We start from the raw sequence: 18211 nt of genomic DNA, 5'->3' as shown, positions 1-18211 counted from the left end.
GAGGGTCAAAGAAAGCCCGAGGCAGGGGGTGCTGGGCTTCAGGGAGTCCCACTCTCACCATACACCTCCTCACTCCCCCTCAGACAACCCGGGCTCCATGGGCACCTGGGTGTTGGAATTGTCCCTGCATCTTACTGGGGGCACAGAGAGGTCCCCCTGCATTAGGAGGTCACCACACCAGGTTTGCAATGCTTTGGCTGACAGGTATGATGGAGAGGGTCTAGACCAGGGTTACACAGGTGCCCCCCTGACCAAATCTAGCAGCGGGCGGCCAGCCTGGGGCATAAAAAGGCTACACTGGAATGCTCTGAGGTAGGGGCATGGATCCAGTTCAGCCAGACTCTCCCAGCCCGACCAGCGTTCATGACCACTGCTTAAACAAATGTACCCCTAACTGCATCTGATGCCACACTTCAGGGCTGCCCTCTCCTGACCTGACCCCAGGCCCGGTGCTGACCAGTGTCCAGACCCAGGCAGCATAACCGGTCTCCTGTTCGGCAGCCCCAGGCCTACATCACCAAGCTGGTCTTGGAGAGACAGTCTCTTGGATGAATGACGCCCATTACCCTCCCACAAGCCATAGAACCAGGGCTTCCTCTGAATCCATCTAGACCAAGAACCCAAAGATGGGACCTTCTGTAGACAAGGGCGGTTTCCCAGCAGCCTCTGGGGTAGTGCACAGAGTGACCTCTCCACAGGAGGGAGCTGTCCTCTGGGGCTGTGCTGTCAGCCTGAATCCATGCATGCCCAGGTGACTCAGACCACCCACCTACAATGCCTGCAGTGAGGCCACGGACTCCTTCCAGAAGTTCACGGCCACACAGCGATGGCCACCGACACAAATAAACCTCTGTGTCAGGGCATCTCCGTGACCCGGACATCTCTGCCCCAAATGAAAACCGACAAAGGAACTTGGCTGAGTGTCAGAAATTAATGATGGAAGAAAGCCATTCCCTGTGGTGCATACGTAACCCCTCTGCTATTCGTGTTTCTCTACCGCCCAACGTTTCCAGCAGCCCAGCGAGCACTGGTTCTCGCCACCCAACCCCCATTTTTGGCTGAGAAGGAGCGGGGAGACTGAGGAGGGCCCCACCTGCAGCGATGAGGATGTACGGGTCCTTCAGCAGCATAGTTAGCGGTGTCCCCTTCTGGCTCTGTCAGCAAAAATCAGGGGTTAAAAAGGTTGACGCGGCCACCGTGGCCCCCTCCTTCCCCAGGGGCTTACCTCTGGCTGGACCCGGGATGGCTGGAGCACACAGAGCTGAATAGCTACAAGAAAAAGGAAGGGAAAAAAGGTGCCCCAAGCACCTGCTGCAAACACCTGCTGACACGGATCACCTGCTGACACAGGTCACAGCCACCAAGAGCATGGCCAAGGTCCCCACATGGACTCACCTCCATCCAAGAGCACCAGGGCAGCCAGCACCAGGAACGGAGCTGTCTTCCCCACAAACTCATAGAGCACGCTCCCAAAGGGGGGGCCCACTGCAAGGAAGAGAAAGAGGAGCTGGTGCCAGGGCCTGGGACTGGTACCCCCACCCCCAACTCCACTAGGACCGTCCATTTGTTCCTCGAGTTTGTACTTTGTTCCCAAAACTATTTGGGGGTGGCCACCCTACATTCTTCTCAGCTCAAGGTGCCCCAGCAACTCCCTCCAAGCAGTTTTCTACGCAAGGCATGGGCATGAGCATATGAGGGTCACCCCAAAAGTAAAGACCAGAGAGCAACCAGACCCAGGCCACACAACCGAGCTACTCAGGGAGCACAGGAAAATGGGTCAGCGCGGATCTTGTTCCTTCTAAACCAGCTCGGAGAGAACTCTGGGCTCCCCAGTGAAGGCTGGGGATGCAACAGGGAAAGGAGAGGACCCACATGTCCTCTCAAGGAAGGGATCTGTCCCTGGGGCAAGGGAGGTCAGCCAGGAGGAGGGGGGGAGGTCCGCGGGTGGGATGGTAATGTCCAAGAGAAGGGGTTCAGGCCTTCCTTTTACATCTGGACTCAGGAAGGTCTGGGTTGGTTTGTTTTGCCCAAGGTCACCCAGCAGGCTGGGGTGAGGCGGCAGGGGAGCCCACATCCTCCCAGGTCAGGAAGGTCCCACCGGTTTTCCAAGGGAGCAGTTATCATCACATGTCCTGTCCTCCCTCCAGTGCTGGGAGGTGGGCGCGGGGAATAAAAAGGGAACAGACTCAGAGTGGGCAGAGGGCAGGCTGTGGCCTCCAATAGCAGACAGGCCCTCCCCGCAGCCTGCTCCCGGAGGCCCTCACCCACCTAGCACCCCCATGGCCAGGCCTCCCAGGGCGATGCCCATGGCGTTGCCTCTCTCTTCGTCGTCCGTGTACACGCTGGCCAGCATGCCCATCCCTAAACAGGAGAAGAAATGGTCAACAGCCGAGCTGTTAAGGGAGCACCAAGAGAATCATCAGTGACTCGCCTGCCCAACTCTGGCCCGGACCTGTGAGCTCCCAAACCTGTCAGATTCGCAGAAATATAAGGCCAAGCCAAATCCAAGGGAGCAGTACCCTCCCGACGGACCCCCCCCCAATACCACCACTGACCCGGGGAGTCCCTGCACTGTTCCAACTGACTCTGCAAGGGGCCACCAGCCAAGGTGAGCCTGGGGACCCCTGCAACAGACCGAAGCTGTTCCCCCGGCCCCCCACCAGCTCCGGGCGCTGACTGATTGGGGTTTCGGGGCACCTACCAGCCACAGACGAACAGGAGGAGCCGATGCCCTGCAGCGACCTGGCGATGAGCAGGAAGGCGTAGCTGCTGGAGAAGGCGAACACTGCGGAGGGGGCGGCCGCGCCGCGCATCAGTGCCAGCCTGACGCGGGGCCACCGTCTCGCAGGGGCGCCTTGAGGCCATCCCTCGCCCCGACGGCGCATTTCCCTACTAACCGCGCTGTGCTCCTGTGCCGTGAACAGCTCCACCGACCCCCCTTCTGCAACCGCTGCCAGCACCCGGCCCGCCCCCCACCCCGGGGGACCCACGCTCAGCGCCCAGCGTGTGGTCCTCGGAGCCCACGCGGGGACCCACACGCAGCCGGAAACAGCAGACACTTACTGATCGTGGACACAAACATGATGCAGAATCCCGCAAACATTGGAATTGGGTAGCCAATTCTGCAAAAGAGAGCCACGGGGAACGTCTGGTGACTGCTCCGTATTTCCCTAAGGCTTTGTATGGAGCCTTACCTTTGGGATCAGATGGAGGAGGGTTTGGTCGACTTTTCTAAAAATTCATATAGTTGGTGCTTCCTATGTGACCTTTTCGTGTTTGACTGCCTTGGAACGTGAATACATTTAAGGATTGCCACTCTGGACAGAAATTTCTCCGGAATAAATGTTAACACAATATTGGCAAGTAACCCAGGGCATGTCTAAAATACACAACACCCCGGTTTCCATCTTTTTATTATTATTCTTTAATTACTGTCTTTGCTAGAGCTTCTCCAAAGGGACAATGGCAAGCCAATGAGTCCAGTGAAAGGTCATCAGGTGATTCATCAGTGCGGCAGCAGAGACAACGGCACTACGTCTGAGAGGCATCAGGATACAAGGGGATATTCAAGTCTCCCTACGCGTTGACCTCGATGAGGCCAGCCTAGAGAACTAGGCCTTGATTTTGGTGCAAAACTTCAACATCCTATTTGCTCTGAAAGACCACACTCCCTACAGGGATCTGCCCCCCCGGGTGGACAGGGGCAGTGGGAAGACCCCGGCCTCCTGGTATCGCATCCGGCCCTACCGTGTGAGCCAAGTAAGCCACAGGCCACCTCCCAGCACTGGAGGGAAGACAGGAGATGTGGGTGATAAACTGCTACCAGGCACCTGGGACGTAGAAGGTGCTTCAGAAAGGGTCTCCTCCCTCATCCCCTTTTCTTTCCTCTCTGTGCCTGCAGAGTATGCAGACTGCTTGGCTCCTGCTCTACGGATGGATGGGACAGGAGAGTGAAAGCAGCTTCCTGGCCCCTGCTGCCCTGGGTGGGAGGCCAATGCTGGCTGAGTGACTGACCATCCTCTAGCAGAACAGCCCAGAGCATCTCCAGGCTTTGTTTCCCTCCAGCCCTAGACCCTCGGGCTCCTGGATAGGAACCAAATGAGGACCAAGGAGTCCTGAGTCCCAGTCACTCAGCCTGGAAGTGAGTGACTGGGACTTCTAGTTTAGGCTTGACTAAAAAATCACGATAATGGGACACCTGGGTGGCTCAGCAGTTAAGTCTCTGTCTTCAGCCCAGGGCGTGATCCCGGGGTCCTGGGATCGAGTCCCACATCGGGCTCCCTGCATGGAGCCTGCTTCTCCCTCTGCCTGCATCTCTGTCTCTCTCTCTGTGTCTCTCTTGAATAAATAAATAAAATATTTTTTAAAAAATCACGATAACAATACCTTCACTTAAAGTTACATGCAGGGGCACCTGGGTGGCTCGGTGGGTTAAGCGGCTGTGTCAGCTCAGGTCATGACCCAGGGTCCTGGGATCAAGCCCTGCATTGGGCTCCCTGCTCAGTAAGGAGTCCGCTTCTCCTTTTTCCTCCCCACTCATGTTCTCTGTTGCTATCTCTGTCTCTCTAATAAATAAAATCTTTTTATTTATTTTTTTAAGATTTATTTATTTATTCATGATAGATGTAGAGAGACAAAGAGAGAGGCACAGGTACAGGAGAGAGAAGCAGGCTCCATGCTGGGAGCCCAAAGTGGGACTCGATCCCAGGACTCCAGGATCTCGCCCTGGGCCAAAGGCAGGCGCCAAACCGCTGAGCCACCCAGGGATCCCCAATAAAATCTTTTTAAAAAAATAAATAAGGGCAACCCGGGTGGCTCAGTGATTTAGCGCCACCTTCGGCCCAGGTTATGATCCTGGAGACCCGGGATCAAGTCCCACGTCAGGCTCTCTGCATGGAGCCTGCTTCTCCCTCTGCCTGTGTCTCTGCCTTTCTCTCTCTCTCTCTCTCTCTCTCTGTCTCTCATGAATAAATAAATAAAATCTTTAAAAAAATAAATTAATTAAATAAAATTAAAAAATGAATAAATAAAGTTCTACTCAATTCTCTAAGCACTTACAGCCATCAGCTCAACGATTTGACAAAGGCAGATGACCACCTCCCCATCTCACATGAGGAAACAGAGGCCACCAAAGTGACCTGTCAAATGCCCGCGGGCTAATTTCACTCAGGGCCATCCTGTCCAGTCCAGGGCTTTTCCCTGCAAACTTCACCACCTCCCCAGGAAGCCAAAAGACATATGTGGCTTTACACAGAATCTTTCCACAAGGTCCTCATCATACTCCCCCTCCTCTTTTTTTCTTTAACTGCTTCATGTGCTCCAGAAACTAGCAAAAATACAAATAACATCTCAAAATAGCATCATTTCAGACAGCCCTCCTCCCACCATCCCATGCAAAAGTCCCCCTACTGTGACCTGAGGTGAGCTTGCACTGCACCAGGTGGGGCTCAGAGCCAACCAGGCAAGTCAGGGCAGGATGCCAGGGTTCAAAACAGCACTTCAGATGGCCGTCAAATGACAGCTTCTCTAACCTCAGCTAGCCTGGAGCTGACTGCTCCATACTCTTTATTCACTTGGGCAAAAGAGCCCCACTCACAACACCAGGCCCTACACAGCACTGCAGGATACTGAGGGAAGAAACTACCAGGAGGCTGAGAGCGAATTCATAGGCAATTCATTGCTTCTCAGCAACTCCTGCACATCTTGGGGGAAGAAGGAATTGTGGCGATGCCTGTAGCTGCCCTGCAATAAACCTAGGCTTCTCACCCCCTTTCAACATACTCCTTGGAAAACGATCTATTTGTCAAAGCTGTTGGAAATACCAGTGCAGCGATGCTCAGTCTGCAGCCGGATAAGTGGCCCCGGGGCGACCTGGCAGGACACATCCAGAGTAACTTCCTCTTACCAGGAGCCTCTAGCATTCCACAAGAACGTTAATAGGAAACTAGGAAAGGGACCACTCGTGATTCTCACCCCAGCTCCGTGAGGCAGCTGGCACGATCCTCATTTTTCAGATGACTACATTGAGGGCCAGGGAAATTAAGTAACCTGCCCCTAATTCAGGATAACGGACCTATCTTGAGTGCCTAGGGCATGCCAGGTCCTGCTAGCATACATATTGGTGGGGGATCACACCGGGTGAGTGGAATGAATGCTCTATGGCTTAACGCCAGATGGCTCCATGCAGGGATGTGTACTTATATAGGATTCTTGTTATCAAGCCCAGGTCTTGTGTTTGCTTTAAAACCACTGCAGCTACTGTCTTTAAATCCCTTTGGGATTTTAATAAAGCATGTATGGAATAACCACATGGCCAAACACGAAGGAAACTCACAGGCTGGCCAGTCTAAACCTTCATGCTGGATGAGAACGTGGAGGTTCAAACACAGAGCGGCTCCCCCATGGTGCCAGAGCAAGCCCACCACTCTGGGGACCACGGGCTCACACCGCTTCTTCCTGTTACTGGACACGCACGTACTCTGGACTTTCAGCGCTGGCCAAGCTGCTGCCTGGGCTGCCCGGTGGAAAGTGCTGGGCAGCATCTTTCCCCCAGGGCTCAGCCCTAAGGCAACAGGGCATAAGGGGCAGATCCTGGAGCTCTCCGCCCTCAAATTCTTCTGTTCCCCCTCCCCCACCGAGCACGCACCTCCGAAGGAAAGATGTCCAGTGCCCCAGGGTCACCGGGAGATGGGCAGATCACCAGTGCCCTTTCTCCTTCCTCACAGTATCTCCTAAATGGACAGAGGCTCAAGTGACATTAATCATGAACATGTGAGTCAGCCTCTTGTCTCAGTGCTAAGCGGAGCTAGATCTGATGCAGCCTTTAGCGAAATGTCCCATTTCTATCCCCTTAGGCATCATCCCAGGCCCACGATCATCCTCTTTAAGAGCATCAGGGAGCAGTTAATCCAATTGAAAATAGACTAAAAGTCATATATTGAATCCCCAGAAAAAAAGTACAAAGCAATAAAAGTTATGTTCATTATATATACCTACACACCAGTGGAGAAACTCCGTATTCCCTAACTCATCACTGAAAATCAATACTTTTTTTTCCTTTAATAACTAGCTTATCTTTGCCATAGAGACCAATGCAAGCTCCCTTCTCAGGCCTGTTAAAACTCAGACTCCCTCAGGGCACCTGGGCGGCTCAGAGGTTGAGCGTTTGCCTTTGCCTCAGGGTGTGATCCCGGGGTTCTGGGATGGAGTCCCACATGGGGTTCCCTGCAGGGAGTCTGCTTCTCCCTCTGCCTAAGTCTCCATCTCTGTCTCTCATGAATAAATAAATAATCTTTTTGAAAATAATCAGTAACAAAAAATAAAATAAAACTCAGGCTCCCTCTGCCCTGGGACATGACAACAGCAAGGACACACAGTAGAGGATCTGGAAGGGTACAAAGCTATCATCAGAGGAGACAAGACGTCAAGGGTGACATCACCCTTCTCAGTTATCTTCTAGAAGGTGGTACAGCAAGTGAACATCGGGAAATGGGATGACGCCTTACATTGCTGAGATGTACCAAGGAGCTGATGGTCCATCGTTTCGTATGTAAAACAAAATTCTTCGGTTTAGTGCTCAGGTCTGTCTTTTTTGGCTGGTAGCTGCCTGCGGGGGGTTGTGGAGCCCTGGACTCCTCAGTGTGTGGGGGCGACCCCTGCTCCCTGACATGAAGCTCAGGTGGGGGCTTTGCTCCCCCAAGAAGCGCCTCATCCCACTGCCAGCTTCTCTTCACTGCACAAGTGAGACTGTGTCACACCATCCTAATGACATCTAGGACGGGAGATCCCTTTCAGGAGGGGCTGGCTTCCCTGTCCGCAGAAAAACTGAAAAGGTCACTGCTTCTTCCCACAAAGCCTACTTCAGACCAACTGGCTGAAGCTAGAGGAAAAAAAAAAATCACGGCAGCCCATTCTGTAGAGATCCATGCCTTGCGGCTTCCTCCTTGTCATTCAGATGTGGATTAAGATTTGTGAGGACAAATAACCGGCTTTCAAATATAGGGGTAACTATGCAAATAAATTAAGCCACTGATGCTGGCTTGATAAAACGCAGACCTAGGAGACCACGAGGATGAGCAAAGGAGGGGGCCGAAGGTGCGGTCCCCCAGCACCCCAAGTGAACTCGTTCCCCGGCCATCCAAGGGCATCTGGAATAGTCTGGAATAGCTCCTGGTTCTCCAGATACAACCGCTACGGAAGCCCTGCGGTGAGCAAGTGAAGACCATGATGCCGCGTCCTTAACCTGATTCCTGGAGAGAAACCTAAAGGTGCCCTTCCATCGTCTGCCTGCCTGGGAACCCTCCCGTCAGGTGTACATAGGCCTCAAATTCACGTACAGGGCAGGTGGTAACAGACGCTGCTGGTCTAATGCCTCCTCCCCCTCCCTCTGACACACAGCTGCAGTCGTGAAATGAATAAACTGGGATTCTGAGTCACACGAGCCTCCAAGATAAAAGTCAAGCCAACCAAGGCACCTGCGGGCTTTGCAAAGTGTGTTGTTGTTTATGTGATCACTGCACTTGCTAAAATCAAAGGCTCTTCGCTCCCTCCTCTCTGGGCACCCCTTTGCAGTAAAAATATAGCCCCTGAAGAAGAAATGAAAACGGAAATAAAACAGGAATAAAACTCATATCATATTAGCCGCCCTGTGGGCACTTAAACATTTCTAGGGAATTGCCACTTTATACTCAGGGTCTGGAATGAGGGCTCTTATCCGGTATTTAGAACAGCAGATAGGCAGCCCGCCTCTTGTATCACCGGCCTGAAAGAGCCACTCGCAGCCGCAACTTGACCATGAACAGGAGGGTCTGGGCTGCGACGCATGTGATGATGAGTGGGTCCCACTTGCCGCAAATGGTTCTTGAAAGGAGTGGCTCCTACCAGCCTCCTGGGGGGGATGGAGAAGGCTTTTCCTCCCCAAGCGCTGCAGAGATGCTGGCAAGCAGGGCCAGATCACACCAGGGGCTAGACAAAGATATTTTCCGGGGGGCTGGGGAGGTGAGGGAGGGTGTGTCCAAAAAAACCACACTAGTTTTTTCTAAACTCCCTGCTCAATGATTATACATAGCAATTGGGGGCGCCTGCATGGCTCTGTTTGGTTAAGTGTCTGCCCCTTGATTTCAGCTCAGGTCATGATCTTAGGGTCGTGAGATCAAGCCCCACGGCGGGGCTCCATGCTTAGGAGGGAGTCTGCTTGAGATTCTCTCTCCCTCTCCCCCTTCCCCCCATTATGCATGCGCTCTCTCTAATAAATAAATCTCTAAAAAAAAATCTCTAAAAAAAATAGCAATCAATAACTCACCGTTTGGGCTTTCACTCCACTAGTTCAGCCTGGTACAATGAGAGAGAGCCCAAACAGATGCAAGAAGGACAGATTTTGACCTGCGCCATTGATTCTAAGTAGCTAAATGTAAAAGCTGTAAAACACTAAGCAGGTGGAAAGCACAGGAAGGGAGGAAGACACCCAGACAGAGTCTGGACACTGGCTCTGGTCCTGCCTCTGCCCTGGGGCGGGTGCTTTCTCTTCCACTCAGGAAGGGAACTGAGTGGGCACCCGCTTTGCAGTAAAAATATAGCCCCTGAAGAAGAAATGAAAACTTCTTTGCCTACAAAACGGCAGGACTGGCCCCAAAGCCCTTGCTGAAGCCTCTTCAAGCTCTGATGCTCCATGCTTTTCACCGCCCTTCTTTAATCAGAAACTATTATCCAACTGCAAAATGCTGTTTTCAACACACTTGTTTACAACGCTGACAATGTGAGTCACACATCTTGTTCATAATTGAGGATGCGATTGGCACAAATTATATCAAAAGACTATATACAGCAGCTCACAAGGAAAGTCCTGTTAAGGAAAGCAGAATGTAGCCCTTCTCTAAGCAGAGCCATGGGGCGCCCAGAAATGCTGCCGGTCCCCCCAAATTCATGTCTATTGGGCTTGGAAAATATTTAAAAATATACACAAAAATTACGAGCGTTTTGGAGGGACGACAGAGTTTACGCTACATCAGTATTAAAATTTGTTTGCATTTCCATATTACAAGGTGCCACTGGAGAGGCTTTTGAAATTTGCTGGGTACCTGGGGGAACCAGTTAGGGATGCCAATTTTGTTCTAAATTGCAAAGCGGATTACTCATAAGAAAAGATTGACTTTCACAAGTCACAAAACAAAATTAGGTTTCTCTTGGAAGATTCCCCTTTTTTGTGCCCCAAATAGTATTGGGTGACTACAAACGGTAAACTCTTTGGAGTATTTCATAGAATAAAAGGTCCCACTGGCTTTAAACAAGCTTCTTCCCCATGGTGTGAGCAAAGCATTGAAAACGAGAGTGAGGTTTTTAAAAAAGCTTTTCATTTACCATTTGCATTTGGAAGATTGGAATACTCACACCATTTTGGCCAAGTCCCTAAGTGCTGTGTTAAGCATCTCAGCTAGGAACATCCGTGCCCAAGTGATTGAAGACATTACTGTTGTAACGCCTTGCCAATTTTCCTCATGTAGCGTTTGAGCTGTTTGCTTTCTCAGAATACAAAACCCAGAGACGTCTTCTGTAATTACACCAGATGCATTTAGAGAAGCACTCTTGGAGGCTGAGAACAACCCTACAACTACGGTTTGGTTTTCTTGCTGAAGAAGAGAGGAACCTGCAAATGGCACCTCAGTAACGATGCTTCGAGGTGGGGCTCCCAGTCACCCTGTCCTCATGAGGTTCATTTGCACTTAGCACACTTTACCCAGAAGCTTCATAATATTGCTTGACACAATATTGGGGGGCTGGACGTGGCTTGGGATTGTTAAAATGTCTTTGGTGGCCCCACTACCCGGTCCAGAGAGTCAAACTGCAGAAGTTTAAAAACATGCTTCCATCCAACTGGCCACAGGTATGTGACCAGTAACCCATGTGTGTCTCTGGGTAGCCTGTGCTGGGGGAGACCAGATCTGTCTCTCTGAGCCTCTGCCACCACCCCGGGCCCCCTCACTCAACAGACCTCCTCTTCTCTGCCCCAGAGCTGGCCCCACTCTCATAGGAGCCCTTTGCTTGCTTGAATGCTCTGCTGTTACGGTCTTGAAATGCTCAATGATGTTTGAACAAAGGACCCTGCAAATGACATAGCTGGGCCTGCTTCCCCTACCACAGGCCAAAGCCTGGGTAGAAGCAAAGATGTCCCTGCTCCCAGCCTACATGGGGTGCCAGGCTGACCTACTGAAAACCATGCTTGGCTCCCACCTCTTCAACTTGGCTCTAGAACCTCTAGTGGCTCCCAAGCACCCCCCTCACACCAACAAAACCCCTTCCTCTCCCAACCTGGCACTTGGGGCCACTTACAGCCTTGTCTTGGACCCTCCTTGTCACCTTGACTACCTTATTCAGACTCATTCCACCCACGGGCTCCTTGCCTACTGTAATCTTTGTCTCTGCTCATGTGTCTGGGGCTGGTTCACAAGTAGGACGCTGGGCACTCCCCTCTACCATTTTTTCTGCCTTTAGAGCTATCATGTTTGTAGAGCAACCCACCCCACCACTCACACTGCCCCAGCTCCCCCTCTTTGCAGCCACCACCTTCAGGGATTGCCTCTTCCTTTTCTCTGCAAGCCTCCTGTCCTATACTTTGATCCCCAAGGTACCAAGCAGAGCTAGGCCACCTCAGCTGTAGAAGAATACTTGCCGGATGGCCACTGACAGCAGAGATGCGAACAATTATTCAAAATTCAGAGGGGTCCAAAAAAAAAATCACCCAGAATATCCAGATTAACATAAAGCTGGCTTGGGGCATTATTCACTGGTTTGACTTCTCCAAAAAACAGCCTCACTTTTCTATTTGTGCACTGGGACGCAGCTCAGTAGCTGGCCAGGGAGCTGTTTACACTGCCCAGGGCCTCAGAGCCAGCTAAGAGGTCCATCTACTGGTCTTTCTCCACATTCCCCCCACCCCTCTCCAACTGCCATCTTGAGCCTTTACTACGCCAGCTTGAAAGCAAACCACCCTGGCTTTCTATAGGGAAGTGGATGACCCGGGGTAGAAGAAAAGACAGAGCTGTGTGACACACAGAATCCAATGCTGATGCCATGGTGGCTGCAGAGGTCTTGCTACCCAAGGGTGATTCTGACAAATGTACTACTGAAATCTGGCATTTAGACAGAACCTGAGTTCTCCCACTCGGGGAGGGACCCTTTACTCTGTTTCAATAGTTTCTTATTTTCTAAGTGATAGAAGGGGAAACCAAAAGGTTGAACAAAAGGGATATCACAATTAAGGAGAGAAACATGAGGAGGAGGAGGGTGAAGGTGCAGGGTTCTCCCCACCTCACCCACCACTGGTTTTCCACATTCTGATAAATGAACAAGAAACAGAATTCTAGGGAGAAAAGACCTTGCAACAATATAAATATAAAATTCCTAGGCCAGATGGCACCTGGATGGCTCAGTAGGTTGAGCCTCCAACTCTTGGTTTTAGCTCAGGTCACGATCTCAGGGTTGAGGGATCGAGCCCGGCATTGGGCTCCATACTCAGTGCAGAATTGGCTTCAGATTCCTTCTCCCAGGTCCCCCTCTGCCCCTCCCCATGTGCGCTCACTTTATCTCTCTCTCTCTCTCTCTCTCTCAAATAAATAAACTCTTTTAAAAAGACACCAACCAAAAAAAACCCCTCCTTGGCCAAAATTTCAGCACCTACCCACCTGTTGGTCAACAACCCTATGAAGGGGTTGGTCAGGAGCTGGATGGTGGCTTTAGAGGCAAAAAGCAGGCCAACTTGCACATTTTCATTCAGGAGAGCTTTGTCTTCTCTGGGACAGTCAGGAGGCGCAGCAGATGTATTAGTCACCGGGTGCTGCGTGGTGGCCAGCTGCAGCAGCCCCTCGGGGGGTCCTTTGGGGCTGCCAGTCCCCAGGACCACGGTGGAGTTGTCATAATAAGAGAAGATGCTCTGGAAGCTGTCTGAGGTAGAGGTGGTGAGCACTGGCTTGGGAGTCTGGATTTCCGTGGCATTCTTCTCATGATTAATGCTGTACAAGTAACTTGGGATGATAGGGACTGCGGGCAAAAACACAACAGGGAGGCTGTGGCTATATGGGAGCCCACCCCGGGGCCAACGGCAGCAAAATGACGGTTGTGTCAGATGCCACCCGGGGCCCAGAGTGGTCTGCCCCTGGAATGGGATCCCTGGGCCCACACTGGAAGGGCCTCACGCGGCAGAGCTACTGGAGAGAACAAAGCCCCAGGAGGCCAGGAGAGCTCCAGCCGCCCTCAGAGCCAGCTACTGTGCAGGAGGGACCTGCCTGGGGTTCTGGGCCTCTGTGGGGTTGCTCATTCAGGGTTCCCTTACATTAGGAGAGCAAAATGTGGTCTGAAGTCTGTTCAGTGCTGACCTGGGGTCAACAGGAGCTCCCCAGAGAGAGAAACTCAGAAAGACCTTTAAGTGAATGAATCCAGGAAAGAGGCATCTCAATTTCATTACGGGTCTTAGGGGAAAAATAAACCCACAGGAAGTAATAACTCGGAAATCCTGCAACAGGCCCACTTCATCTTTCCATTACTTGAGTCGGAAGTCCCCCCAATGTTTCATGCAACCCGGAAAATGGAAAAACTCCTGAGACTTCTACAAAGGCAAAGAAAAACTCATGTAAAAGCAGCTCTGGGCCTGTGTGTGACAACAAAGCATTCCACACAAAGGAGAAGCATGGTCCTTGTTACTGAACTCTGATGAGATCCCTACCCAGGTAATCCTGGAGGTGAGAACCCGCAAATGCAGAGGAGGGGAATAACCCATCCCTGAGAATCCAATTTCTCTTAAAAAGCTATTCATTAAAATTTTGGAGATTTTTAAGAAAAGTACACCAAATACTGTGCTCTTAATGGGGCTTATTAGGAGCCCTGGATTTTAATTATTTAGTTCTTCAAAACTCCATTGTAGAGAAAAGACTAAAATCCAACACTGTTCAAACTGCTCTTGAAAAGGTCCCGAAACGTTTCCACCTGGAACCTTGCACACTAATACAACATATTTCCAGGTCACTTCCCTTTTGGGAGGGAGGGATGCTGACCCTTTCCTTTAAATGATAAGCCAAATTGTTAATAACTATTAACATAATTCCAGGTTAGCATAAAAATAATCATTTTTGCATAATAATTATTGTAATAATAATAAGGTCAGCATAATTTTTTTGCATAATAATTATTGTAACGTTATTTCGAACCCCGAGGGATTGCCGGTTCTTAGTAGAAATCTTTTCATCGCGGTCAAAGCAGGCAGGGGGAAGCAGGAAATTATCAGGAGGAAACACAAGTTCTGGTTCTCAACAGATGTCACATTTTTTGACCTGACCACCAGGAAAACGAAGCCACAAAACGCGGCTGCAACCAGCCCAGTGGGCAGACGTGGGGATGGGGGCGGGGGGCGCGGGGAGGAAGGAGGTGCTTTTGCAAAGTGTGTCCCCCAACCTTCCCGGGGCGCGCTCCGGCAGGGGAGGTGGGGCGGCCGGGGACGGGGTCCCTACGTACCCACGACGGTGAGCAGCATGTTGTCCAGCAGCAGCGCCAGGAACACGATGAACAGGATGAGCTTCCTGGAGTGGCGGCTCTCCAGCAGCCAGCGGAGCAGCGCCGGCGCGCTCAGGGCCATGCTCGGCGGCTGGGCTGCGGGCGGGGGCGGGCGCGCTGAGGGGCGGCGGCCCGGGGGCTCCCCGCGCCCCGCACACCCCGGCCGGGTCCCCGCGCCCCCCGCTCTGCTCACCTGCGGCGGCTGCGCCCTCGGGGCACCTGCGCTCCGGCTCAGAGACGCGCGCCCGCGGCGTCGGGGCGCGAACCCGGGGCCCCGCGCCCCCCACTCCTCCCGCCCCGTGCGTCCTGCGGCCCCGCTCGCCCCGGGACCCCCGCGCGGCCCGGGCGCCCCTCCCCGCCGCCCCCGCCGGGCCCCCGGCTACCTCGAGGTCGCCTGCGGCTGCCTGCCCCGCGCCCCGGGCTCCGTCCGTCCGCGCGGCTCCACCCCAGCGCCCCGCCGCCGCCGCCGCCGCGCGCTTTACCCGGTCCGGCTCTGACGTCACGGCCGGCGGGGCGGGAGGGCGCCACCCCCAGTCCCGGCCTCGGGGGGGCCCCCACCCTGCCGGGACCGGAGCCCGCCTCCCCGCCCTCCGCCGCGCCCCCGCGGCGACGGCGACCCAAGGGATGGAGAGGTCCAGGGCCCCGGTTCGCGCCTCCTCCTGGCCAGCTGCTCCCCGAGCCTCGCTGCCCCCTGACACTGGCCGTGAGGACAGGAAGGCTGCTGGGTGGGGGTCGCAGGGTGTCGGGAGGCAGGGACGGTCTCTTTCCCGGGGAAGGCGCGCTGCGCCCCACCGCTCCTCTCCTGTCGCCCCTCTGGAGCATGATGCAGGGTGCCGCTTGGGGTCTTTGACCAGCAGGTCCTTGGGTACCCTCACAGGGAAAGGGGACACCGATCCGTCACCCTCTAGTGGGAGAGGGGACGTGAGGACCCCAGGCCCTGGAGCCTAGGACTCCGAAAGTAGGAGCAGGGGCCTGGGCCTCTGGAGCCCCCAGGAGTAGGTCACCCTGGACAGGGGACACTAGAGACCAGGCAAGTACCTGGCACGTTAGCAAAAGGACTGAGGAGGCAGCTGGCCCAGACTCTGGATGCTGTCTGTAGTCCTCTGCTGGGTGCTGTGCCAGGTGGGGAGGTGGGGAGGGAACCTGGGGGGGGGGGGGTTCAGGTTAGGACAGACACGGTGCCCGTTTGTGGGTGCTCAGGAGCTGTAATCCTCACTACCAAGGGGTAAGGGCCCACTCTTGATTTCCAAGGTCCCTCCATTTTATAAGCAGCAGAGAAACAAACCGATGTCCCCCTGACACAGCTGGAGCTTTGGAGACCCTTCTAGGGGGTGGAAAGAACTGGAGCTATTTTCTTAGAAAGCCACTTAGAATAAATGTTACTCTGCTACAGTCTCCTAACCTGGAGCCCAGCCTTGTTTTATTAATGTTGGCTAATTGTCAGCTGGAAGCTGCCTACAGCGGGGGGTGGGGGGGTGGGGGGGTGGGGGGGGGGTGGGGGGGTGGGGGGGGGTGGGGGGGGTGGGCATGGTGCTCCCCCCACCCTCTCACCTCCTTCCTTCCATACACCCCCATGCTCCCCCTGATGTGTGAGAAAGATGGTTGGATAAGTAAGTAGGTCAGTAACATGGGGACTCCGGGATGTCCCAGGATGTGTCAACTTAAATATTAAACAGGGAGAGAAGGAAAACCACTTAGGAGGAGAGGGCAGATGGCAGGGAGTCGTGTAGATGGCTGTGGAGGGTATCACCCCCGCGGAGTGCCCCCAAGAGCCCGGAGTTCCAGAACCCAAAGACACAGGCTCTGCTCCATGCTTCCTTGGGCAGAGAGGTGTCATGGTTAAGCGCTCTTGTCAGGATGCCTGCCTGGGTCCTGTTCTGCTACTTCCTTGATAGGTGACCTTGGGCAAATTACGTAGCCTCTCTGTGCCTTAGTTTCCCCATCTCTGAAATGAGGATACTAACTGCGACAACTGTGGGGTCGTGGTAAAGGTGAAATGGGAATCCCTTAACACAGTGCCCCGCGCAAAGCAAAAGCTTGGTGTATCCCCCATCCATTCCTCCAATAAATATTTATTGAGTGCTTACTATGTGCCAGGCGCTATGGTTGATGCTGGGGGACAGTAATGGCTCAAGCAGGCAAAAATCACCATTTTGGGGTGCCTACATATTCTGGTAGCAGTGCCATACAGGTGAACACAGGAAGCCACACCAGCTCCAGCTCCAGCCCAGCCAGTGGGAGGAATCTGGAGCCCACGAAAAAGCCACTCTCCATGCTCCCTCCCTCTGATCTCTGCCACCACCCCTGGAGCATCGTGGCCACGACAGCGTCTTCACACTTTTCACTGATACCCACAAAAGAATGCTCTAAAAATCTGTATGCCCCACACATTTTTGAGTTGGCATCTAACATTTTTTTTAATAGATTTAAATGCTTTGGGGTATAGTGTATATGTGACCCTTATATATAAACCAGCCTAACTCTCACTTAAACGCACCCAATGGAATATAAATAGTACAAGAACGTAAAACCACCGTATTATACTAAAAAAAATACAATGAAGTTTTTCTTTAAGCCAAAAATTTTACATTATATTCTTTATGCCTTCAAAGTATATTTTCACTGCACTTCCAACAGAATTTGATCCAACTGTAATGTTTTTATCACTTCTTTATTTACCGCCTTGTCTATTACATAAACTGCAACAAATTATGAATATGCATCAGCTTTAAAATAGTTTTTTTTCTGGCTGTATGTTCTAAGTTTTAAAATTCCCTTTACAATCGTGTTATTGGAACAATCATTAAGGCATCATACACACATAAGAATTTTGATAAATGAATATTAAACATAGTAAGAAAAATTGTAGGGGTGCCTGGGTGGCTGTCAGCTAAGCATCTGCCTGCGGCTCACTCAGGTCATGATCCCAGCGTCTCAGGATTGAGCCCCACATTGAGCAGCTGCTCAGCAGGGAGTCTGCTTCTCCCTCTGCCCCTCACCCAGCTCATGCTCTCTCTCTCTCTCTCTCAAATATATAAAATAAAAAAAAAAAAGAAAAGAAAAGAAAGAAAGAAAGAGAAATTGTATTAGAAGTGCATGACTCAGTGAGATGGATCGGGGAAGGATTTTTTGAGCCTTGACAAAACAGACACTAACATTGCCTCTGGATGCTCTTGGTTTTGTGCCTCTGGACAATATAACACAGTAAGGTAGTAAGAATCAGGTTGGATGAGAGTTGAGCCTCTTCTCCGACCAGTGGGAGACAGGAGATTTAGTGAACGGGGAGGTGATATAGGAGCAACCTCATGTCTCTACCCGGGTCCATGTCAATCCTTTAAAATAGAGGACATGTGTAAATCGAGGGTCTCCCATGGCTTGGGACTGAGGAGGCAGCTGACACTGCCTCATATACCCAGCGTCCTGGCATTCCAGGTTGAAGATCCAGCCTGGGATGCCCAGTCTGGTCTGGATCTTTGGGACTCCATAACCTTCTCTTACCCCACTTAGCCCCTGCCTTCCCCTTCAGCCACCCTGGTTCCTCTCAGTGTTTCTCTGCCTCAGGGCCTTTGCACTGTTCCCTTTGCCTGAGAAGTTCTTCCCCTTCTTCTCCTAGCTATCACCTTCTCATTCTTCTTTATCAGCCCTAATGTCACTTCTTTTTTTTTTTTTATAA

The 18211-nt window shown here is 52.4% G+C and overlaps 1 protein-coding gene across 4 annotated transcripts in view; it reads right to left on the bottom strand.

Moving 5' to 3' along the window:
- SLC18A2 (solute carrier family 18 member A2) overlaps positions 1-15001 on the bottom strand; it is a 77600-nt gene extending 62599 nt beyond the window's left edge. For all 4 annotated transcript variants that reach the window (XM_025467370.3, XM_035707760.2, XM_035707761.2 and 1 more), the window contains exons 1-9: positions 14922-15001; positions 14500-14634; positions 12678-13032; positions 3064-3122; positions 2702-2785; positions 2269-2361; positions 1396-1485; positions 1226-1269; positions 1094-1154 (exon numbers count right to left, since the gene is read on the bottom strand). In XM_025467370.3, coding sequence (XP_025323155.1) covers positions 1094-1154; positions 1226-1269; positions 1396-1485; positions 2269-2361; positions 2702-2785; positions 3064-3122; positions 12678-13032; positions 14500-14620 — 907 coding nt within the window. In that variant the 5' untranslated portion in view covers positions 14621-14634; positions 14922-15001. The remainder of the gene's footprint in view (positions 1-1093; positions 1155-1225; positions 1270-1395; positions 1486-2268; positions 2362-2701; positions 2786-3063; positions 3123-12677; positions 13033-14499; positions 14635-14921) is intronic.
- Positions 15002-18211: the final 3210 nt, after the last annotated feature.

This window comes from Canis lupus, chromosome 28, assembly GCF_003254725.2.
Source record: "Canis lupus dingo isolate Sandy chromosome 28, ASM325472v2, whole genome shotgun sequence".
Classification (NCBI taxonomy): Eukaryota; Metazoa; Chordata; class Mammalia; order Carnivora; family Canidae; genus Canis; species Canis lupus.
Note: the sequence above shows the minus strand (reverse complement) of the source record. Positions and strands in the feature narration are given on the sequence as shown.